Raw genomic sequence first — 24,377 nt, 5'->3', positions numbered from 1 at the left:
TTTCATCCCTATGTATGTGCCTTCTTCTTACTTCACCGTTAATATTTGTTGGGGGCTTCTATATCTTTGGGGATTATTTCTCTGGAGGCAAGCGAGGTCTTTCTTTCTCTTTAGGGGTAGCTAGTTCCTCAGGCTGGCTCGAGACGTCTAGGAATTTTTTAGGCACGTTCACCGGCTACCGCTAGTTGTTTTGGATAGGTTCAGATTTGCGATCAGTCCAGTTACCATCTCCCTAGAGCTCGTCCTTAGTTTAATCACTTGCTGATCTATTTGTGATCCTCAGCCACTAGGGATCATAACACTTCTCCCAATCACTTACAGAATCATCCAGGTGTTCATTAGCAAATTTCAGATGGGCCTGCACATGTGCCTTCTTAAGCAGGGGACCTTGCGGGCACTGCAGGATTTTAAACCTTTACGGCATAATGTGTTACCAATGATTTTCTTGTTAACTGTTGTCCCAGCTGCCTTGAGATCATTAATAAGTTCCCCCTGTGTAGTTTTCGGCTGATCTCTTACCTTACTCATGATTAAGGATACCCCACGAGGTGAGATTTTTCATGGTGCTCCTGATCGATGTCAATTGACAGTCATTTTGTATTTCTTCCATTTTCTTACTATTGCACCAACAGTTGTCTCCTTCTCACCCAGCGTCTTATTTTTGGTTTTGTAGCCCATTCCAACTTTGTTCAGGTCTATAATCTTGTCCCTGACATCCTTATAAAGCTCTTTGGTCTTGCCCATGTTATAGAGGTTACAGTCTGACTGATTAATTGAGTCTGTGGACAGAAGTCTTTTATTAAGGTGACTATGTAAGACAGCTGTCTTTAAAGCAGGTAACAAGCTGATTAGGAGCATCTAACTGGTCTGTAGGAGCCAGAACTCTTAATGGCTGGTAGGGGATCAAATACTTATTTCTCACTGCAAAATGCAAATAAATTTATGTATTTTATACAATGTGATTTTCTGGATTTTATTTTTGATATTCTATCTCTCAATGTTAAAATTAACCTACCCTCAATATTATAGACTGTTCATGTCTTTGTCAGTGGGCAAACTTACAAAATCAGCACGGGATCAAATACTTCCACCACTGTAATCGGCAATTTGTAATCCAGGGAAATGTGATAGTAATATGGTCATGTTTGACATTGGATATTGCATGCAACACTGATTACTTTGGTAGTTCCTCTTTATCGCTTTCCAAAGATATGTTGTACTACTTTCTTTCAAGCAGGCTCAGTCATCATCTACCTGTGGGAAAGGTGAAATTAGCGCTGGTACACTTCTTGTGCCTCCACTGGACTGCAGCTTGTTTCTCTGAAAGAGGACCTCATTAATGGGTGATGATAGAAACAGGGTGAACAGTACCAGTAGCGCCCCATAGCTTCTGTCAACTGGAGTCAACACCAGTGTGACTCACACTGCTTCTATCACTGCACCTTGATGATGTTCTGTTTTACACAAAAAAGCTTCGGACTGGCTTTGACAGAAGAAGTGTGCTGGCACTGCAGTGACCTCTCCCTTTATCAGTGAGATTGATTCTGGGTATCATCATTGCAATAAACTGTTGTAAGGGACTACAGCACTGTTCTCTGATGATGTCCTGTTCCTAGCATGATAGAAAGGCGAAGTGACTACAGGGCCATCTTCCTGAGATTCTCCTCAAACAACACATCACAAGTAAAGAAAGACACATATAGGGATTAGCTTAATAGGGTCACTAGTAGGGAACTTTATTGAAAAGCAAATTACAAAAGTGGTTGAGAGTTAAAAAAGTACCCTCATATCAGAATAACTTCAGCGCACCTACAACTTAAACAAACCTACAGCTTCAACAGTCTCCCATGTAAATTGATATATTCTAGATTTCTATTGTGTGTGGACATTTTCTGTTATGTGTGGCTCACCTTTGAGCACCATCTTTATTTTCTAAATTCAGCTCTATAATATACCACAAACTATAATACTGGACTAGAGCAAAAAAAAACAATTATTGACTTATTGTTGACTTACCTACAAATGTTTGACTTTGTTCACCATTGTAATGACTTTTTCTTTTGTACAAGGAGGACAGTGAAGATTTGAAGTGTCAATTACAATTTGTGAAAGAAGAAGCAATGCTGATGAGAAAGAAAATGGCTAAGATTGACAAAGACAAAGACAGGCTTGAACATGAACTTCAGAAATACAGGTCCTTCTATGGTGACCTTGACAGTCCATTACCAAAAGGAGAGGCTAGTGGGCCACCTACAACAAGAGAAGCTGAACTGAAACTCCGACTTCGTCTGGTTGAAGAGGAAGCTAACATACTTGGACGAAAGATAGTAGAGTTAGAAGTAGAAAATAGAGGCTTAAAAGCTGAACTTGATGACTTAAGAGGTGATGATTACTCTGGAGCTTCAAACTCAACCCCGAGGGAGCAAAGCGAATCTGTCTCAGAGTTGAGACAACACTTACAGTTGGTGGAAGATGAAGCTGAACTGTTGCGACGGAACCTTACTGACTTAGAAGAACAGAACAAACGTATAACAGCAGAAATGAACAAGTATAAATTTAAAGCTGGAACACATGATAGTTCTCGTCATAGTGACAATGTCAAGAATGAAGCATTGCAAGAAGAGCTGAAAACTGCACGTTTGCAGATCAATGAGTTAAGTGGGAAAGTTATGCAGCTCCAATATGAGAACAGAGTTCTTATGTCTAATATGCAACGCTATGACCTGGCCTCTCACTTAGGAATCCGAGGAAGTCCCAGAGATAGCGATGCTGAAAGTGATGCCGGTAAAAAAGAAAGTGATGATGATTCTCGACCTCCCCATAGAAAGCGAGAAGGACCTATTGGGGGTGAAAGTGACTCTGAAGAGGTACGCAATATTCGGTGCCTTACTCCTACTAGGTCATTCTATCCTTCCACAAGTGTCTGGCAAAAGAACTTTGCAGAAAGACAACAAATGAAAGATATTCGATCTGAAGCTGAACGTTTAGGGAAGACTATTGACCGTCTTATATCAGACACAAGCACCATCATCACTGAAGCTAGGATTTATGTAGCCAATGGTGATCTGTTTGGACTCATGGATGAAGAGGATGAAGGAAGCAGGATAAGGGAACATGAGCTGCTCTACCGTATTAATGCACAGATGAAGGCATTTAGAAAAGAGCTTCAAACCTTTATCGATCGTCTTGAGGTTCCAAAGTCATCTGAAGACCGGAGCGCTGACGATCCTCTTTCAGTCAGTCAGGTATGTTTTAATGATCAAATATTACAGGTATGTAATCTATATCATAGTGTTTATCTAGTATGTTGTAGTGTATATATTAGACAACATATTTATTAAGATAGAACTTAAATTCATTTACTAATAAGTATACGCAAGTTTGTCTAGAAATGTTGACTCTAGAATTCAGCACAATAATGAAGAACAAATTAAAGAGATTATCCCAAATCAGTAAACCTTGGTCTCCAGGAGCAGTTTATTTAAAAAAAATACAAACCACTCTTTACTCACCATCCCTGAGTCAAGCCTTGAGTCTCTGCTACTGCTCCTGATGTTCAGTATTGGCTGTGGAGCTTATCTCATGTCAACAGCTCAGCAGTCAATCAATGAGTTCAATGGCAGGACCCGTGTAGAGTACTAAATGCTCCACTTACAGCCTCTGAGCTCACTGATTGGCTGCAATGATGTCAAAATATCAGCGCCGCAGCCTATACTGGACACCAGGAGAAGCGGCAGAGATTCAATGCTGGACCCAGGGATGTTGCATAAAGTGCAGTTCGTTTTTATCATAAACTGCAACTAGGGACCAATATTATCTGAAAGGGGACAACCCCTTTAGCTCCTTAGGTTTTCGAAACCAAAAAACGTAAATAATCTTAAATCTCTGCAAAAAAATGTGCTATTAGAGTCAAAATCTAAAAATTCCATCCCAAAAACGATGAAAGGTGGTTAACATATAAAATATAAGATATTTTGTCATTTAGAGAGTTTCCTAAAGATTAGCTGTAAAATTGTCACCTTTTTACTATGCTTTTTATACACTGCTCAAAAAATAAAGGGAACACTAAAATTCCACATCCTAGATATCACTGAATGAAATGTTCCAGTTGCAAATCTTTATTCATTACATAGAATAAAAGCTCACCGACACAAAAAGAGGACTTAGAAATCCTCGAAAAAATTGAAAACAGTCACAGAGAAAAAAGCAGAGATGTGGAGTGTGCTGACAACAATAAAACATAAAAATGGTCAATGTAAACCAAAATTAATATCCAATGGAGGTCTGGATTTGGAATGATACTCAATATTAAAGTGGAAAATCAAATTACAGGCTGATCCAACTTCAGTGGAAATGCCTCAAGGCAAATAAATAAAGCTCAGTAGTGTTTGTGGCCTCCACGTGACTGTATGAGCTCCCTACAACGCCTGGGCATGGTCCTGATGAGGCGAATGATGTTCCACTAGGGAGGAGAATCAGGCAACTCCTGGACAGTCTGTGATGCAACGTGGCGTTTGTGGATAGAACGAGACATGATGTCCCAGATGTGCTTGATTGGATTCAGGTCTGGGGAACGGGCGGGCCAGTCCATAGCATCAATGCCTTCATCATGCAGGAACTGCTGACACACTTAAGCCACATGAGGCCTAGCATTGTCATGCATCAGAAGAAACCTAGGGTCGAGTGCACCTGCTTAGGTTCTCACAATGGGTCTGAGGATCACATCCTGGTACCTAATAGCAGTCAGGGTACCTCTGACTAGCACACTGAGGGCTGTGAAGCCCTCCAAAGAAACGCCACCCCACACCATTACTGACCTACTGCCAAACCGGTCATGCTGGAGAATGTTGCAGGCAGCAGAAAGTTCTCCACGGCGTCTCCAGACTGTCACATGTGCTCAGTGTGAACTTGTTCTCATCCATGAAGAGCTCAAGGTGCCAGTGCTGAATCTGCCAATCTTCGTCTTCTCTGGCAAATACCAATTGCTCTGCTTACAGCCCAGCACCCACTTATGGACATTGGGCACTCATACCACCCTCGTGGAGTCTGTTTATCCTGTTGTCTGTTTGAGCAGACACATGGATAGTAGTGGCCTGCTGGAGATCATTTTTCAGGGCTCTGGCAGTGCTCCTCCTGGTCCTCCTTGCACAAAGGAGGTAGCAGTCCTGCTGCTGAGTTGTTTTCCTCCTACAGCCCCTTCCATGTCTTCTGGTGTATTGGCCTGTCTCCTGGTATCTGACCCATGCTCTGGACACAGTGCTAACAGACACAGCTACCCTTCTTGCCACAGCTCGCGTTCATGTGTCATCCCTGGATGAGCTGTACTACTTGAGCAACTTCTGTGGGTTGTAGACACCGCCTCATGCTACTGTTCCTTTAGGAGTGAGAAACTTTACACTACTGAGCATCATTTCCTTGTCTTGAGGCATTTCCACTGTTGGAAAGTTGGATCAGCCGGTAATTTGATTTTCCACTTTGATTTTGAGTACCATTCCAAATCCAGACCTCTATAGGATATAATTTTGATTTACATTGATCATGTTAATGTTTTATTGTTCTTCATGCATTCCACTATGTAATGAATGAAGATTTGCAAGTGGAATATTTCATTCAGTGATATCTAGGATGCGGTATTTTAGTGTCCCCTTTATTTGTTTGAGCAGTGTACAGTGCCTACAAGTAGTATTCAACCCCCTGCAGATTTAGCAGGTTTACATATTTGGAATTAACTTGGCATTGTGACATTTGGACTGTAGATCAGCCTGGAAGTGTGAAATGCACTGCAGCAAAAAAGAATGTTATTTCTTTGTTTATTTTTTTTTTAAATTGGGAAAAGTTTTTTCAGAGGGTCATTTATTATTCAACCCCTCAACCCACCAGAATTCTGTTTGGTTCCCCTAAAGTATTAAGAAGTAGTTCAGGCACAAAGAACAATGAGCTTCACATGTTTGGATTAATTATCTCTTTTTCCAGCCTTTTATGACTATTTAAGACCCTCCCCAAACTTGTGAACAGCACTCAAACATGTTCAACATGGGAAAGACAAAGGAGCATTCCAAGGCCATCAGAGACAAGATCGTGGAGGGTCACAAGGCTGGCAAGGGGTACAAAACCCTTTCCAAGGAGTTGGGCCTACCTGTCTCCACTGTTGGGAGCATCATCCGGAAGTGGAAGGCTTATGGAACTACTGTTAGCCTTCCACTGCCTGGACAGCCTTTGAAAGTTTCCTCCCGTGCCGAGGCCAGGCTTGTCCGAAGAGTCAAGGCTAACCCAAGGACAACAAGGAAGGAGCTCTGGGAAGATCTCATGGCAGTGGGGACATTGGTTTCAGTCAATACCATAAGTAATGTACTCCACCGCAATGGTCTCCGCTCCAGACGAGCTCGTAAGGTACCTTTACTTTCAAAGCGTCATGTCAAGGCTCGTCTACAGTTTGCTCATGATCACTTGCAGGACTCTGAGACTGACTGGTTCAAGGTTCTCTGGTCTGATGAGACCAAGATCGAGATCTTTGGTGCCAACCACACACGTGACGTTTGGAGACTGGATGGCACTGCATACGGCCCCAAGAATACCATCCCTACAGTCAAGCATGGTGGTGGCAGCATCATGCTGTGGGGCTGTTTCTCAGCCAAGGGACCTGGCCATCTGGTCAGCATCCATGGGAAGATGGATAGCACAGCCTACCTGGAGATTTTGGCCAAGAACCTCCGCTCCTCCATCAAGGATCTTAAGATGGGTCGTCATTTCATCTTCCAACAAGACAACGACCCAAAGCACACAGCCAAGAAAACCAAGGCCTGGTTCAAGAGGCAAAAAATCAAGGTGTTGCAGTGGCCTAGTCAGTCTCCTGACCTTAACCCAATTGAAAACTTGTGGAAGTAGCTCAAGATTAAAAGTCCACATGAGACACCCAAAGAACCTAGATAACTTGGAGAAGATCTGCATGGAGGAGTGGGCCAAGATAACTCCAGAGACCTGTGCCGGCCTGATCAGGTCTTATAAAAGACGATTATTAGCTGTAATTGCAAACAAAGGTTATTCCACAAAATATTAAACCTAGGGGTTGAATAATAATTGACCCACACTTTTATGTTTAAGATTTATAAAAATTTAACTGAGCAACAAAACTTTTTGGTTTGTAAGATTTATGCATCTGTTAATAAATCCTGCTCTTGTTTGAAGTTTGAAGGCTCTAACTTATTTGCATCTTATTAAACCTGCTAAATCTGCAGGGGGTTGAATACTACTTGTAGGCACTGTATATATAATAATATATATAAATAATATATATATATATATACATACTGTATATATAATGAGTAGTAGCCATAATATATATACATATATATATATATATATATATATATATATATATATATATATATATATATATACGTAGGAACCACTAGTCGTTGTCACACACACTTTCTGGTGCTTGCACAATGCTACAGACGTAAGAGTCTTCTTTGTATGTTGGAAATGGTGAGAAGAAAGTCTAATAGCAAAGACTATTGTGCTGCCAGGCTTTTTTTCTTATCACCAGGAATCTTAAAAAACGGTTGTCTCCTGATGTATTTCAGGAGTGCACCACTCCCCAAATTCCTGGCTTAAAATTAAAAATCCCTCCTATCTGTTTTTTCAGTTAAAGGGAACCTGTCAGCAATTTTGACCAATATAAGATACGGCCATCACCTTTCATTCTATAATGCTGTATATCTGCCCCCAACCCGACCTGTAGGAAGAGAAAAATTACTTTTATTATACTCACCTGGGGGCGGTCCGGTCCGATGGGCGTCGCTCTTCTTGGTCCGGTGGCTCTCATCTTCTTGCGATGCCATCCTCCTGCTTGCTTCATGTGGATGGCGCTTCTCCTCAGCACCGCGCCCCTGCACAGGTGTACTTATTTGCCCTTTTTAGGGCAGGACAAAGTACTGCAGTGCGCAGGTGCTGGAAAAGGTCAGAGAGCCCCGGCGCCTGCGCACTGCAGTACTTTGCTCTGCCCTCAACAAGGCAGAGAAGTACACCTGTGCAGGAGCGCTGTGCCGAGGAGACTGTGTGGATGATGCAGGGACGCGTCATCCACACCAAGCAAGCAGAAGGGCGGTGATCATAAGAAGATGGAAGGCACCAGACCAAGAAGAGCGACAACTCGGAACGGACCGCCCCGCAGGTGAGTATAATAAAAAGTTATTTTTCTTCTCTTTCAGGTCGGGTTGGGGGCAGATATACGGCATTATAGAATGCTGTATATCAGCCCTGAAAGGTGATGGCCGTATCTTATATCGACCAAATCTGGTGACAGGTTCCCTTTAAAGAACTTGACAATAACCCTTTAAGGGTTCTTACAGTAGCCCACAAGATGACACCCCACTAATAATCTCTAAATAGATGTAATATATCATCATATATCTTCTGTAGTTTCTTTATAAGTGAAGTTTTTCTTTTGAATAGCTGCAGTGCTGTAATAAAGTATTTACCCCCTTCTAGACATCCACTATATTTATTACACTAAATTTCTGTTCCATAAAGGAGCTTTCACAATTAAAGAGGATATTCAGGACTTTTTAAAACAGGCATGACGTTGCTAGCAGAGGCAACTACCTGACTATTGTACCTGTCGCCGGTCATTGATCGCTCCTGCCAGAGATTCAGCTGCTCACTGTTTACAGAGCCGCAGTTTGTCTTCCTGTTGACAGGACGGGACTACTGGCGTCATGCTGATTGACAGCTGGATTCCCCTAATTTGTCAGTGAGTACCCGGCTGTCAATCAGCATGACACCAGAAGTCCTGCCCTGTCAACAGGAAGACAAACTGCCTCACTGTTGATGTGACGTCAGTGGAAGTCTGTGACCACTCTGTGGCGGTGGAGAACGGTGCCAGGCACAACAGGCAGGTAGGTAGCAACTATCTGCCTGTTAATGCTTAAACACATTTTTTTGTTTTTAAAGTTCTGTTTATCCCCTTTAACATTACTGGAATATTAATTTGGTACAATATAAATGTGTATTGACATGGGACTAACTTTAGGTATCACTAAACAAATACTTGGTTAAAGATAATCTAGCCGCATAATTTTACTCCTCAAATTATTTGCACATGTAGCTCTTTCAAAGCCAAGTTCAGCAATACCTTTACATGGCCAGTTCATTCCTCAGTTACTGAGAAATCAGCAATTGAACTGATGTGTAAGTGAAGCTAAAGAGCTACGATAGATCTGAAGCTTCTGTCACTCCAGTTCTAATGCCTGCCCAGTGCTTCCTCCTGCTTGACTGACAGCTCTTTTGCCTGAAGTCACATAGCATAGAGGTCATCAGCTAAGCAAGAGGAGCTGGCACTGGGTGAAGAAAAATTTAGATGGAGTGACTGTGGCTTCAGATCTACCATAGCTCTTTAGCCTCATTTGTATATCAAATCAAGTGCTGATTTCTCAAAAACGGAAAAAGGGACTGGCCATGTAAAGATATTGCTGGCCTTGTTTTTGAACAAGCTACATGTGCATAGCTCGTAGAGGTCAAATCCCACTGACACATTCCCTTTAAGACATCAGTGAATAATTTAGCATTGTTTCGTTGCTATATGGTATATTGAAAAACATAACTGTTTCTAGCTTCCTTATTTGACAAGCTATATAAGATTACAGTTACTTTCCCAATGCCTTTAACTGTTCTATTTCTTTGTTCTTCTTGTCTCATGCATGTCAAGTAATAAAACCCCTGGCAACGAAGTTAGCTATAAACAAAGCATCTTTTTTAACATATTTTTATGTGCTTCTTCTATAAAACTTCTAGTTCCCCTTTAACCCTGAGATATTGATGTGCCCTGTTTTATATTTCCTCTGCTCAGGGAACTATTCAGGGAATTGTCTTGCAGATGATAAAACTTCCTGTGAAATGATAAATGCGCGTCCGTGTTCTTGCCTGCAGTTATTGCTTGCTTTTTCATGTGTACAGTCTTTTGCTGGCAGCACTGAGTGAATAAATCTTTCTGTCTCTGTATTTACCTTCCCAGATGTTCCAGCCTATTATTTTACTTATCCTCATCCTAGTATTATTTTCTTCTCTTTCCTACACAACTATATTTAAGCTTGTCTTCCTTTTCACCCTCTTTTTTGTCCTGTAACATTTTCCGCCATTTTTCTTTTTGTTTTGTGTCATTATTTATTTTCAGTTTGGTTTGTTTTGTCAATTCACCAAGATAAGAAGTAAAAGAAATATAGTTTCTGCTCCCGCTATTCTTACAGAAAACACTGAAGACTACACACTTGTATATAGAAACCAGCAAACACTTCTGGCAGCTTCTACAAGTAAGTTCCATGAACATATGCCTTCTGTTACCATCAATAAAGCTTATTTCATCTCTTTTTCTTACAGAGACGTTCCTCATGACGAACTATGAAATCACGATATTTTAAAGTTAAAAGGACACATCTTAAAGGGAACCTGACAGCCCCCCCTATACCCCAAATCACTGGCAACCCCTTTATACTGTTTGACACATTAACAGACCTTTACAAAGAGTATTATAAAAGTCCATTTTTAATATGCCAGTCACCTTTTGACTCTCTTCTCAGATCATCAGAACAAACTCACTGAGGGATTCTCAGCTAGCTCAATCTGCAACCAGCAATAGACAGTGTAACACATAGGCTGTAGAAGGCAAATATTACAACATTTTTAATGAAGACCAATTACAAAAATTATTTTTAGCCCCAAATAATGCATTTCCCCAAGGTGGATAACTCTTTTAACGTCAAATGTATATAAAACTTAAATGAGGTACTCCCATCTTTTTATGGTATAGCCTATCGTTAGGATACACGATAACCGTAAAGGAGTGATCCGAAGGCAAAATATCCTATCTATTTAGTTCCATAATCTAAGCTATTATCTAATTTACTTGCTTTAAAATATCCCTACCGTTCCCTCACTGCACTAACAGCTATTGTATTTTTTTTCCCTATGTCCTGTCTGATGATGATTTGTTTGAGTATCACCAGTGCATGCTGGGATACTCAAACGAAGCATCATCAGGGGGAATAGACTGTAGTTACTGTCACAGCCCCTGCTCCCTCCCTGAAACAAAGCATCATCAAGAGGAAGAGACTGTGGTCAATGTCGCAGGCCCTATTCCCTCCCTGAAGCGAAACATCAGGCGTAAGAGACTGTGGTCACTGTCGCAGCCCCTGCTCCCTCCCTGAAGCAAAGCATCATCAGTGACGCTTGTATCAGGGGCTGGTCCCTGATTGTTTTCCCCCATGCGTGGTTTTCCCCAGAACCCTGTGCGATAAGCGCAGTGTCCAGTCTGCTGTAGATGTATAGTAATAAGCAGGCAGCAGAGCTGTGTCACTGTACCCGGCGGAAACCAGTGACGTCACTTGCGGGGGCGGCCTTTTCGCCTGGATGTCGGGTATAGTGACCCAGCTCTGCTGCACAAGGGAGACTCTCAGGGATAGAGCAGGGACCAGCCCTGGAAGGAGTGTCACAGATGACGCTCCATTTCAGGAAGGGGGCAGGGACTGTGACGGTCACCGCCCCCTCTGCCCCTCGGGTGATGCTTCATTTGAGTATCTCAGCATGCACTCGTCATACTCACAGAATCGTCATAGGACTGTTAATAGAAATGAAAAATACACCAGCTGTTAGACAGTATAGTGGTAGGGAATTTTTAAAGCAAGTATATTAGAAAATAGCTTAGATTATGGGACTGAATAGATAGTGAGATAGGAGAAAAATGCTTTGCCTTTCAACCACCCCAATAGTGTATCCAAATGATAGGCTATGCCATATACTTTGGATCCTAAAGGAGTTGTCCACGTTTGGGAAATGCATTATTTGGGGCCAAAAATCATTTTGTTATTGGCTGATCCTCAGAATGAAGGAACTAAGTTCCCTGTGGTGTTTCCCCTGCACAGTGATTTTCCCAGGAGTCTTTGTCCTGAGAGCTGGGCTGTGCTGCATTTTCGCACAAGAGATAGCGAGGAGCACCGCTGTGCTGGAGAAATACTGAAGAGTGAATGGGCTACAGCACTAAACGTCAGGCTCCTTCAGATCTCCACCAATGAGAAAGCAATGGCATATCTTAGAGATACAGCATGATGTCCTATAAAGCAAATGTCCACCTGAATATTTTGGATTTAGTTCCAAAATTCTCAGTGTTCCTCATACAGCGCCCTGTACAGCAACATAGTTAAAGAGGTACCAAAGTTTGACAACCATGATGGCTTTCTTCCAAAAACTGTAGTACACCTGTCTATGTGTTGTGTTTGCTATTGCAACTCATCTCCAGTGAATGATGTAAACCTTTGTCACAGAATAACAGTGTACTGACCCCATAAGGATATGCAGTGTGGTCACTGTCGCAGATTTCCAGATACAAACTGCATACATTATTAACCTGATCACTTAGACCTGACAAGGCTAATGTATTTACTTTGAAAATTTATGTGAGAATTATTAGATTCATTTTGGAAAGTTTACTTGCCTAATATTGAATTCTAAGGGGTAACGTTTCTCCTTGTGGAGAGTGACATGTCAGGTCTGGCACCTCAGTATGAGGAGACTTAACGCTTTGAACGCTCCCCTGGGAAATTAAATTTTCAAATTGTCTCTTCAGAGAAGAAGAGCTCTTGATCTCCAGTGCTACCTACCTCAGCACAAAGTATGAGATTTGATTTGGCATGGTAAGAAGCTAAGATTGGTGTCTAAGGGGTAAGATTTCTCCTTGTCGAGAGTGGCATGCCAGGTCTGTCACGCCAGTATGAGGAGACTTAAACACCTTGTACACTCCCCTGGGAAATTAAATATGCAAATTGTCTCTTCAGATATGAAGAGGACTTCAACTCGTTAAGGCTGCTTTCATACATCAGGTTTTTTTTTTTCAATCCGGCAAATGTTGAAAAAAACGGATCCGTCGCAGATTGTGAAAAACTGATGCGAAGGTTCCGATTTTTAGACGGGTCCAACTAGCTGATCCAGCTAATTGGATCCTAAAAAAATCTGAGCATGCGCAGTGTTAGGGGTCGAGTTCCCGCCTCTGCATGGTCTCCCATTCTTCTCCTGCCGCAGTGGAGCCTGCTCAGCAGAGACGTCAGTCCCAGTGTCTCGCTCAGTCTGACTCTGTACAAAGGGTTACTGCTGTTTTTCCAGCTTCTGCCATTGAAGCCAGTGCTGGGCAGCGGCGAGCAGATGCTTCTGGGACTATGTCCTGCTTTTCTCGTTCTGAGCATGCCCAGAGTAAGATCTCTCAGTGGAGATCGAGGGTCACATGGTCAGATACTGCAGCTAAATCCATTGGTCCTCCAGGAAGGTCCTGAAGGTGCTCAGGCTCTGTAGCAACCTCTCATTGGTCCTTCTAGGAAGGTCCTGTACTTGCTGCAGCTATTTAAGGCTCTCATGACCGCACGGCCATGCGCTAGTATTGAATCAGTTATGTGCATGCGCCAGTGTGGTCATTTATGTGTGTTCAGGGACTCGGCTGAAATAAGCCCCTAGAATGCTGGCACCTCCGGCGAGGAGATTGTGTGTGTGGATCTAGGGCCCCGGCTGAAATAAGCCCCTAGAATAACATAGTAACATAGTAACATAGTTAGTAAGGCCGAAAAAAGACATTTGTCCATCCAGTTCAGCCTATATTCCATCATAATAAATCCCCAGATCTACGTCCTTCTATAGAACCTAATAATTGTATGATACAATATTGTTCTGCTCCAGGAAGACATCCAGGCCTCTCTTGAACCCCTCGACTGAGTTCGCCATCACCACCTCCTCAGGCAAGCAATTCCAGATTCTCACTGCCCTAACAGTAAAGAATCCTCTTCTATGTTGGTGGAAAAACCTTCTCTCCTCCAGACGCAAAGAATGCCCCCTTGTGCCCGTCACCTTCCTTGGTATAAACAGATCCTCAGTGAGATATTTGTATTGTCCCCTTATATACTTATACATGGTTATTAGATCGCCCCTCAGTCGTCTTTTTTCTAGACTAAATAATCCTAATTTCGCTAATCTATCTGGGTATTGTAGTTCTCCCATCCCCTTTATTAACTTTGTTGCCCTCCTTTGTACTCTCTCTGGTTCCATTATATCCTTCCTGAGCACCGGTGCCCAAAACTGGACACAGTACTCCATGTGCGGTCTAACTAGGGATTTGTACAGAGGCAGTATAATGCTCTCATCATGTGTATCCAGACCTCTTTTAATGCACCCCATGATCCTGTTTGCCTTGGCAGCTGCTGCCTGGCACTGGCTGCTCCAGGTAAGTTTATCATTAACTAGGATCCCCAAGTCCTTCTCCATGTCAGATTTACCCAGTGGTTTCCCGTTCAGTGTGTAATGGTGATATTGATTCCTTCTTCCCATGTGTATAACCTTACATTTATCATTGTTAAACCTCATCTGCCATCTTTCAGCCCAAGTTTCCAAATTATCCAGATCCATCTGTAGCAGAATACTATCTTCTCTTGTATTAACTGCTTTACATAGTTTTGTATCATCTGCAAATATCAATATTTTACTGTGCAAACCTTCTACCAGATCATTAATGAATATGTTGAAGAGAACAGGTCCCAATACCGACCCCTGCGGTACCCCACTGGTCACAGCGACCCAGTTAGAGACTAGAATACCGGCTCCTCCAGTGAGGAGATTGTATGTTTGTGTTGCCATACACTGCCATCAGTTTGGCAGTTGCTGGATACTCCTGTGAAGTCAACAGGGTTCCGCGTTCCTTAGTTGCCAAGGTCTCAGCTGCTGACTCGGGGTGTCCTCAGGCGCGGGCACTATAGCCACCGAGGGTCAGAGTGACATCTGGCACAGCGTCTCTGTGAAGTAACAGAGTTCGCTTCTACCGCCATAAAGGGCCGCCATTTGCCAGCAGCAGGTCCTCTCCTGCACGGTGGACCCCGGGCTGCGAACGCACCAAATAATATCTCTCAATTTACTCGGTGCGTTCCGCCAGCCCTAACACGCAGTTAAAAAAAAAAACGGAATCCGGCGCCCATAGGCTTCCATTCTAGCAAAAAGCCAGTTCTGTCCGGTTTTTCGCCACAGACAAAAAACGTAACTTTGTACGTTTTTTCCAGATGCCTGACAAACACTTTTCGCCAGATCCGGCGAAAGACGGACGAAACGTGAGCCCATCCGGCGCAATCCGGCGATAATACAAGTCTATGAGAAAAAAACGGATCCTTGACTGTTAGGATTGCTATTTTCAATAGGTGGCGCTAGAGTTCAAGTTCTCTTCCTCTCTGAAGAGATAATTTGCATAATTAACTTGCCTAATATTAAACTTCTCATTATATGCCGTTTGTATAATGAATTTAGTAACTGATCCAATCTTAAACACTGTGACATATTTGAAGCAGTTATGAGCAACCCCATATTTATATTATAGGGGATGAATGTAACATGCGGAAGAGCATGAGCATGCATAGAGAAAGCACTTTATAATACCACCCAAATAGATAAATGCCAAGCTCTAACATTGAGCATGATAATGCATTTTGTTTCCTGGAAGCGGCTTGGTAAATATTCCTAAATCTCACTGATGGTAGGACATAGCCTAGGGGTTAATAATCCTATTCTTACTATTCTTCGGGAGCTTTAGGCACTTTATCTATGGTCTATGTAGAGGAAGGTGTTAATGGCGATAATCTAGGGGGTCTAAGCAAGTGAAAGGGTTACTGTCTCATGCCTTGAGTCCTGTGTCTCTGACAAATGTAAGTAGGGAGGGTGAGTAATGTGCTTAATTCTCTGCCACATCTGTTAGGTTTTTGGAATCACATCACATTTATTCAGTGACACACCCTGAACTTTAGACCGAGTAATGAAACAAGGAAATTCCTCAGTAAATCAATGCAAAATGGAAGTGGGAACGTTAGTTTTGCTATTCACTGTGGTACTGAAAACATTTTCAAGAGTTCTAGAAATAACCTTATGGAGGAGGCAGATGGGTCTATGGTGGAGCTTTATTCTCATCGGGATTCAGTGTACTCGTCAGCTATGACTATTATCTGAGAAAATGTCAGGCGAACTTCTCACCAAGGTATACAAAGTCATCCGATTTTTATCCCTCCACCCCAAAAAAGACTACTTTCACCTGTATTGTCCTCCGCTTGCCATCTGTATGGCTTTCATCATTATACATTTGCAAAGAATAAAATGTACAAGAATAAATACAGATTCCAAAGTTAAAGCATTGCAATGTATCCGTAAAGATCGGATATTATATGGTTGATCCCTATGTGATCTGATTTTTTTTGTGCACCCAGATCCTTAAATAGGGAAGTTTCCTCTGAAACACGGAAAAGACTGGCTCATACAAATGCAATTTTTTGCACTCGGAGATTTGGTCTGTGAAAAATAATGTAGATGAGATGATTTTTTAGAAACAAAATGGGAATTAAACATTTTGTTTTTCACTACTGCACTAAAGGTCATAATATGGTACTCAAAGATCTCTACTGTTACTATCCACAGTATTAACACCACCCTAACATTTAAGTAAAAGTGGACTGGGGCTGCGAAATAAGGCCTAATGGAGTTACTAGAGTTTATGCATAAATAGCAAAAATTTATGTCAGCTTAAAGGTATAAGGGCTCACTCACACCAGCAGTATAACATGGCTGAATGTTCTCTGATGTTTCATCGGATAGCACTAGGACTAGTGATGAGCAAGTGTACTCGTTGCTCGGGTTTTCCCGAGCACGCTCGGGTGATCTCCGGCATCACACTTAGCGTAGGGAAATATGGTCCGTTTTTTACAGGCGTAATACGCAGAAAAGTTCCTGAACAGTGGTCCGTATTTAACGCAAGGATGCGATTTTTTTCTCAAAAAATTATCCGTATGGCATCCATACGGCGAGATTTTCTCGCCGGCTTGCAAAATGGACATATAATGGATCCATGGGCTCAAATATTCGTGAAAACATATATATATATATATATATATATATATATATATATATATATATATATATATATATATATATGTCAGTGAGGCACATATATATATATATATATATATATATATATATATATATATATAATAGCAAAAAATTGGAACAGCACAAATCCATCACTTATCATCGGGTGCAAGGCCCCAGACAGCCCGTCCACTGGTTGTCCTCAGTCCATATACTTCAAAAAAACAGGTAGCACTCCATTATTTTGTAGGTAATATGCAGGATTTATTGAACCCACATCTCTGTGCGACGTTTCGGCTCTGAATGAGCCTTTCTCAAGCAGTGAGTATTACTTCCCATAGCATATATATAGACAGTCCCATCATCCCCTAATTACAGCCAACTGAAGTGCAATTTTATACCATATACATTATAAATCATCGCAATTTACATGAAGTGATAAAGTGCCTTTGTTGTCCGGTGTTTACATATTTATAATCACAACCTTTTTACTCTATTATTTACCATTTATTCATTTAATCATTCCAAGCTTACCCCTGGAGGGACATGCTGTTCATGGATATTCTCGGCGTTCTAAATTAACTAAATAAACTAACTGCGCATGTCTGATGATTGCTCCTATGTAGCTGAGCCGATCCAGTTGTGCCAGCTTCTAGCCTCCCATGGAGGCTATTGAAGCATGGCAAAAGTAAAAAAAATGTTTTCAAAAATATGAAAAAAATAAAAAAAAATAAAAGTTTAAATCACCCCCCTTTCAAAATAAAACAATAAAGAAAAAATCAAACATACATATATTTGGTATCGCCGCATTCAGAATCGCCCGATCTATCAATTAAAATAAAAATTAACCTGATCACTAAATGGCGTAGCGAGAAAAAATTCAAAACGCCAGAATTAAATTTTTCTGGTCGCCGTGACATTACATTAAAATGCAATAACGGGCTATCAAAAGAACGTATTTGCACAAAAGTGGTATCATTAAAAACATCAGCTCTGCATGCAAAAAATAAGCCCTCACCCAAACCGAGATCCCGAATAATGGAAACGCTACGGGTATCGGAAAAAGGTGCAATTTTTTTCTTTTTTTTTTAACAAAGTTTGGAATTATTTTTCAGGTTTCACCACTCAGATAAAAAATAACCTAGACATGTTTGGTGTCTATGAACTCGTAATGACGTGGAGAATCACAGTGGCAGGTCAGTTTTAGCTTTTAGTGAACCTAGCAAAAGAGCCAAACAAAAAACAAGTGTGGGGTTGCACTTTTTTTGCAATTTCACCACACTTGGAATTTTTTTCCTGTTTTCCAGTACAAGACATGGTAAAACCAATTGTGTCGTTCAAAAGTACAACTCGTCCCGCAAAAGATAAGCCCTCACATGGCCATATTGACGGAAAAATAAAAAAGTTATGGCTCTGGGAAGGAGGGGAGCGAAAAACAAAAACGAAAAAGGGCTGCGTCTTGACGGGGTTAATATCTGCCCTCAGTCACTGGCTTTCCCACTCTGGCTGAGAAAATTGCGCGGGAGCCCAAGCCAGTTTTTTTCCGTGATTTAACCCTTTATTTTAACACCTATAGCTCCCAAATTTTGCACACACACACTACTAACATTAGTAGTGAGGAATATGTAAAAAATATAAGGGATATGAAATGGTTTACTGTATGTAAACCATGTCTCACATCCTGTCGGGTTTGATAAGGAGATAGCAAAAGCCGACAATTGAATTAGCGGCTTTTCTGCTATCTAGCGCTGTATTAAATATAAATATATATATATGTGTGTGTGTTTCACTGACATATACTGTGTATATATATATATATATATATATATATATATATATATGTATATATATATATATATATATATATATATATATATATCTACCTATACTATGTGTAGACATTTATTCTATCTATTCTATCATATCAGTGTGATTTTACTGTACACCGCACTGAATTACCGGCTTTTCTATAGAACACCGCTGTGTATTTCTCGCAAGTCACACGCATGGTCCGTGTGTAATCCGTATTTTTCTCACCCCCCATAGACTAAGATTTTCTCAGCCCGTAAAATACAGCTTAGAAATATACGGCAGATAGGACCAGCCCCTTAGAGAATCATTGGTCCGTGTGCAATGCTTTTTTTTTGCGCCTCTCATACGTCCGTAAAACTCTCCAGTGTGACCCCGGCCTTAGTGTTCGGCGATTTAGTTTTCATCATGACAGCTGAATGATTTACAGCTACTAGACAGCTTGATTACATGTGGGGATTCCCTAGCAACCAGGCAACCTCCACATGTACTCACCCTGGCTAATAGCTGTAAATCATGCAGCTGCGATGATGAAAACTAAATCGCCGAACACTAAAAAATACTCGGAAATCACCCAAGCGTGCTCAGGAAAAACCCGAGCAACGAGTACACTCGCTCATCACTAACTAGGACTAACTAACTAGGACCAATATTATACTATGGAGCAGTGCAGAGCTGCGCTTTTTTTTCATGCCTATTCAACATAAGAAACACACAGCTCAGGTGAGAGGAGAGAGCAGCTCAGGTGAGAGGAGGACACGGCCCAGGTGAGAGGAGGGCACAGCTCAGGTGAGAGGAGAGAACAGCTCAGGTGAGAGGAGAGAACAGCTCAGGTGAGAGTAGAGAACAGCTCAGGTGAGAGGAGGGAGGGCACAGCTCAGGTGAGAGGAGAGCACAGCTCATGTGAGAGGAGGGCACAGCTCAGGTGAGAGGAGAGAACAGCTCATGTGAGAGGAGGGCACAGCTCAGGTGAGAGGAGAGAACAGCTCAGGTGAGAGGAGGGCACAGCTCAGGTGAGAGGAGGGCACAGCTCAGGTGAGAGGAGGGCACAGCTCAGGTGAGAGGAGAGAACAGCTCAGGTGAGAGGAGAGCACAGCTCATGTGAGAGGAGGGCACAGCTCAGGTGAGAGGAGAGAACAGCTCAGGTGAGAGGAGGACATAGCCCAGGTGAGAGGAGGGCACAGCTCAGGTGAGAGGAGAGAACAGCTCAGGTGAGAGGAGAGCACAGCTCATGTGAGAGGAGGGCACAGCTCAGGTGAGAGGAGGGCACAGCTCAGGGGAGAGGAGGACACAGCCCAGGTGAGAGGAGGGCACAGCTCAGGTGAGAGGAGGACACAGCTCAGGTGAGAGGAGAGAACAGCTCAGGTGAGGAGAGCACAGCTCATGTGAGAGGAGGGCACAGCTCAGGTGAGAGGAGGGCACAGCTCAGGTGAGAGGAGGGCACAGCTCAGGTGAGAGGAGGACACAGCCCAGGTGAGAGGAGGGCACAGCTCAGGTGAGAGGAGGGCACAGCTGAGGTGAGAGGATGACCCAGCCTAGGTGAGAGGAGGGCACAGCTCAGGTGAGAAGAGGGCACAGCTCAGGTGAGAGGAGGGCATAGCTCAGGTGAGAGGAGGGCACAGATCAGGTGAGAGGAGGGCACAGTTAAGGTGAGAGGAGGGCACAGCTCAGGTGAGAGGATGACACAGCCCAGGTGAGAGGAGGGCACAGCTCAGGTGAGAGGAGGGCACAGCTCAAGTGAGAGGAGGGCACAGCTCAGGTGAGAGGAGAGAACAGCTCAGGTGAGGAGAGCACAGCTCATGTGAGAGGAGGGCACAGCTCAGGTGAGAGGAGGGCACAGCTCAGGTGAGAGGAGGGCACAGCTCAGGTGAGAGGAGGGCACAGCTCAGGTGAGAGGAGGACACAGCCCAGGTGAGAGGAGGGCACAGCTCAGGTGAGAGGAGGGCACAGCTGAGGTGAGAGGATGACCCAGCCTAGGTGAGAGGAGGGCACAGCTCAGGTGAGAAGAGGGCACAGCTCAGGTGAGAGGAGGGCACAGCTCAGGTGAGAGGAGGGCACAGATCAGGTGAGAGGAGGGCACAGTTAAGGTGAGAGGAGGGCACAGCTCAGGTGAGAGGATGACACAGCCCAGGTGAGAGGAGGGCACAGCTCAGGTGAGAGGAGGGCACAGCTCAAGTGAGAGGAGGGCACAGCTCAGGTGAGAGGAGGGCTCAGGTGAGAGGAGAGCACAGCTCAGGTGAGAGGAGAGCACAGCTCAGGTGAGGGGAGGGCACAGCTCAGGTGAGAGGAGAGCACAGCTCAGGTGAGAGGAGAGAACAGCTCAGGTGAGAGGAGGGCACAGCTCAGGTGAGAGGAGGGCACAGCTCAGGTGAGAGGAGAGAACAGCTCAGGTGAGAGGAGAGCACAGCTCATGTGAGAGGAGGGCACAGCTCAGGTGAGAGGAGAGAACAGCTCAGGTGAGAGGAGGGCACAGCTCAGGTGAGAGGAGGGCACAGCTCAGGTAAGAGGAGAGAACAGCTCAGGTGAGAGGAGAGCACAGCTCATGTGAGAGGAGGGCACAGCTCAGGTGAGAGGAGATAACAGCTCAAGTGAGAGGAGGACATAGCCCAGGTGAGAGGAGGGCACAGCTCAGGTGAGAGGAGAGAACAGCTCAGGTGAGAGGAGAGCACAGCTCAGGTGAGAGGAGAGAACAGCTCAGGTGAGAGGAGGGCATAGCTCAGGTGAGAGGAGGGCACAGATCAGGTGAGAGGAGGGCACAGTTAAGGTGAGAGGAGGGCACAGCTCAGGTGAGAGGATGACACAGCCCAGGTGAGAGGAGGGCACAGCTCAGGTGAGAGGAGGGCACAGCTCAAGTGAGAGGAGGGCACAGCTCAGGTGAGAGGAGGGCTCAGGTGAGAGGAGAGCACAGCTCAGGTGAGAGGAGAGCACAGCTCAGGTGAGGGGAGGGCACAGCTCAGGTGAGAGGAGAGCACAGCTCAGGTGAGAGGAGAGAACAGCTCAGGTGAGAGGAGGGCACAGCTCAGGTGAGAGGAGGGCACAGCTCAGGTGAGAGGAGAGAACAGCTCAGGTGAGAGGAGAGCACAGCTCATGTGAGAGGAGGGCACAGCTCAGGTGAGAGGAGAGAACAGCTCAGGTGAGAGGAGGGCACAGCTCAGGTGAGAGGAGGGCACAGCTCAGGTAAGAGGAGAGAACAGCTCAGGTGAGAGGAGAGCACAGCTCATGTGAGAGGAGGGCACAGCTCAGGTGAGAGGAGATAACAGCTCAAGTGAGAGGAGGACATAGCCCAGGTGAGAGGAGGGCACAGCTCAGGTGAGAGGAGAGAACAGCTCAGGTGAGAGGAGAGCACAGCTCAGGTGAGAGGAGGGCACAGCTCAGGGGAGAGGAGGACACAGCCCAGGTGAGAGGAGGGCACAGCTCAGGTGAGAGGAGGACACAGCTCAGGTGAGAGGAGAGAACAGCTCAGGTGAGAGGAGAGTACAGCTCATGTGAGAGGAGGGCACAGCTCAGGTGAGAGGAGGGCACAGCTCAGGTGAGAGGAGGACACAGCCCAGGTGAGAGGAGAACACAGCTCAGGTGAGAGGAGGGCACAGCTGAGGTGAGAGGATGACCCAGCCCAGGTGAGAGGAGGGCACAGCTCAGGTGAGAAGAGGGCACAGCTCAGGTGAGAGGAGGGCATAGCTCAGGTGAGAGGAGGGCACAGATCAGGTGAGAGGAGGGCACAGCTCAGGTGAGAGGAGGGCACAGCTCAGGTGAGAGGATGACACAGCCCAGGTGAGAGGAGGGCACAGCTCAGGTGAGAGGATGGCACAGCTCAGGTGAGAGGAGGGCACAGCTCAGGTGAGAGGAGAGCACAGCCCAGGTGAGAGGAGGGCACAGCTCAGGTGAGAGGAGGGCACAGCTCAGGTGAGAGGAGGGCACAGCTCAGGTGAGAGGAGGGCACAGCCCAGGTGAGAGGAGGGCACAGCTCAGGTGAGAGGAGGGCACAGCTCAGGTAAGAGGAGGGCACAGCTCAGGTGAGAGGAGGGCACAGCTCAAGTGAGAGGAGGGCACAGCTCAGGTGAGAGGAGGGCACAGCTCAGGTGAGAGGAGGGCACAGCTGAGGTGAGAGGATGACACAGCCCAGGTGAGGAGGGCACAGCTCAGGTGAGAGGAGGGCACAGCTCAGGTGAGAGGAGGGCACAGCTCAAGTGAGAGGAGGGCACAGCTCAGGTGAGAGGAGGGCACAGCTCAAGTGAGAGGAGGGCACAGCTCAGGTGAGAGGAGAGCACAGCTCAGGTGAGAGGAGAGCACAGCTCAGGTGAGAGGAGGGCACAGCTCAGGTGAGAGGAGAGGAGAGCACAGCTCAGGTGAGAGGAGAGCACTGCTCAGGTGAGAGGAGAGCACAGCCCAGGTGAGAGGAGGGCACAGCTCAGGTGAGAGGAGGGCACAGCTCAGGGGAGAGGAGAGCACAGCCCAGGTGAGAGGAGGGCACAGCTCAGGTGAGAGGAGGGCACAGCTCAGGTGAGAGGAGAGCACAGCTCATGTGAGAGGAGAGCACTGCTCAGGTGAGGGGAGGGCACAGCTCAGGTGAGAGGGCACAGCTCAGGTAAGAGGAGGGCACAGCTCAGGTGAGAGGAGAGAACAGCTCAGGTGAGAGGAGAGCACAGCTCATGTGAGAGGAGGGCACAGCTCAGGTGAGAGGAGATAACAGCTCAAGTGAGAGGAGGACATAGCCCAGGTGAGAGGAGGGCACAGCTCAGGTGAGAGGAGAGAACAGCTCAGGTGAGAGGAGAGCACAGCTCATGTGAGAGGAGGGCACAGCTCAGGTGAGAGGAGGGCACAGCTCAGGGGAGAGGAGGACACAGCCCAGGTGAGAGGAGGGCACAGCTCAGGTGAGAGGAGGACACAGCTCAGGTGAGAGGAGAGAACAGCTCAGGTGAGAGGAGAGCACAGCTCATGTGAGAGGAGGGCACAGCTCAGGTGAGAGGAGGGCACAGCTCAGGTGAGAGGAGGACACAGCCCAGGTGAGAGGAGAACACAGCTCAGGTGAGAGGAGGGCACAGCTGAGGTGAGAGGATGACCCAGCCCAGGTGAGAGGAGGGCACAGCTCAGGTGAGAGGAGGGCATAGCTCAGGTGAGAGGAGGGCACAGATCAGGTGAGAGGAGGGCACAGCTCAGGTGAGAGGAGGGCACAGCTCAGGTGAGAGGATGACACAGCCCAGGTGAGAGGAGGGCACAGCTCAGGTGAGAGGATGGCACAGCTCAGGTGAGAGGAGGGCACAGCTCAGGTGAGAGGAGAGCACAGCTCAGGTGAGAGGAGAGCAGAGCTCAGGTGAGGGGAGGGCACAGCTCAGGTGAGAGGAGAGCACAGCCCAGGTGAGAGGAGGGCACAGCTCAGGTGAGAGGAGGGCACAGCTCAGCTGAGAGGAGAGCACAGCCCAGGGGAGAGGAGAGCACAGCTCAGGGAAGAGGAGAGCAGAGCTCAAGTGAGAGGAGGGCAAAGCTCAGGTGAGAGGAGGGCACAGCTCAGGTGAGAGGAGGGCACAGCTCAGGTGAGAGGAGGGCACAGCCCAGGTGAGAGGAGGGCACAGCTCAGGTGAGAGGAGGGCACAGCTCAGGTAAGAGGAGGGCACAGCTCAGGTGAGAGGAGGGCACAGCTCAAGTGA

The 24,377-nt window shown here is 45.3% G+C and overlaps 1 protein-coding gene across 3 annotated transcripts in view; it reads left to right on the top strand.

Annotated features, from left to right (window-relative positions):
* MTCL3 (MTCL family member 3) overlaps positions 1–24,377 on the top strand; it is a 132,596-nt gene that overhangs the window by 56,045 nt on the left and 52,174 nt on the right. Inside the window, exons 5-6 of one of the 3 annotated variants that reach the window (XM_077289413.1) lie at positions 2,073–3,245; positions 10,172–10,307. In XM_077289413.1, coding sequence (XP_077145528.1) covers positions 2,073–3,245; positions 10,172–10,307 — 1,309 coding nt within the window. Of the gene's footprint in view, positions 1–2,069; positions 3,246–10,012; positions 10,308–24,377 lie in introns of those variants that run through there. The other 2 variants (XM_077289412.1, XM_077289414.1) reach the window with 2 other exon arrangements.

The sequence above is a fragment of the Ranitomeya variabilis genome, chromosome 2 (assembly GCF_051348905.1).
Source record: "Ranitomeya variabilis isolate aRanVar5 chromosome 2, aRanVar5.hap1, whole genome shotgun sequence".
In the NCBI taxonomy this organism is placed as follows: domain Eukaryota; kingdom Metazoa; phylum Chordata; class Amphibia; order Anura; family Dendrobatidae; genus Ranitomeya; species Ranitomeya variabilis.
The sequence above is the reverse complement of the archived record's forward strand: the minus strand, read 5'-3'. Positions and strand labels throughout refer to the sequence as shown.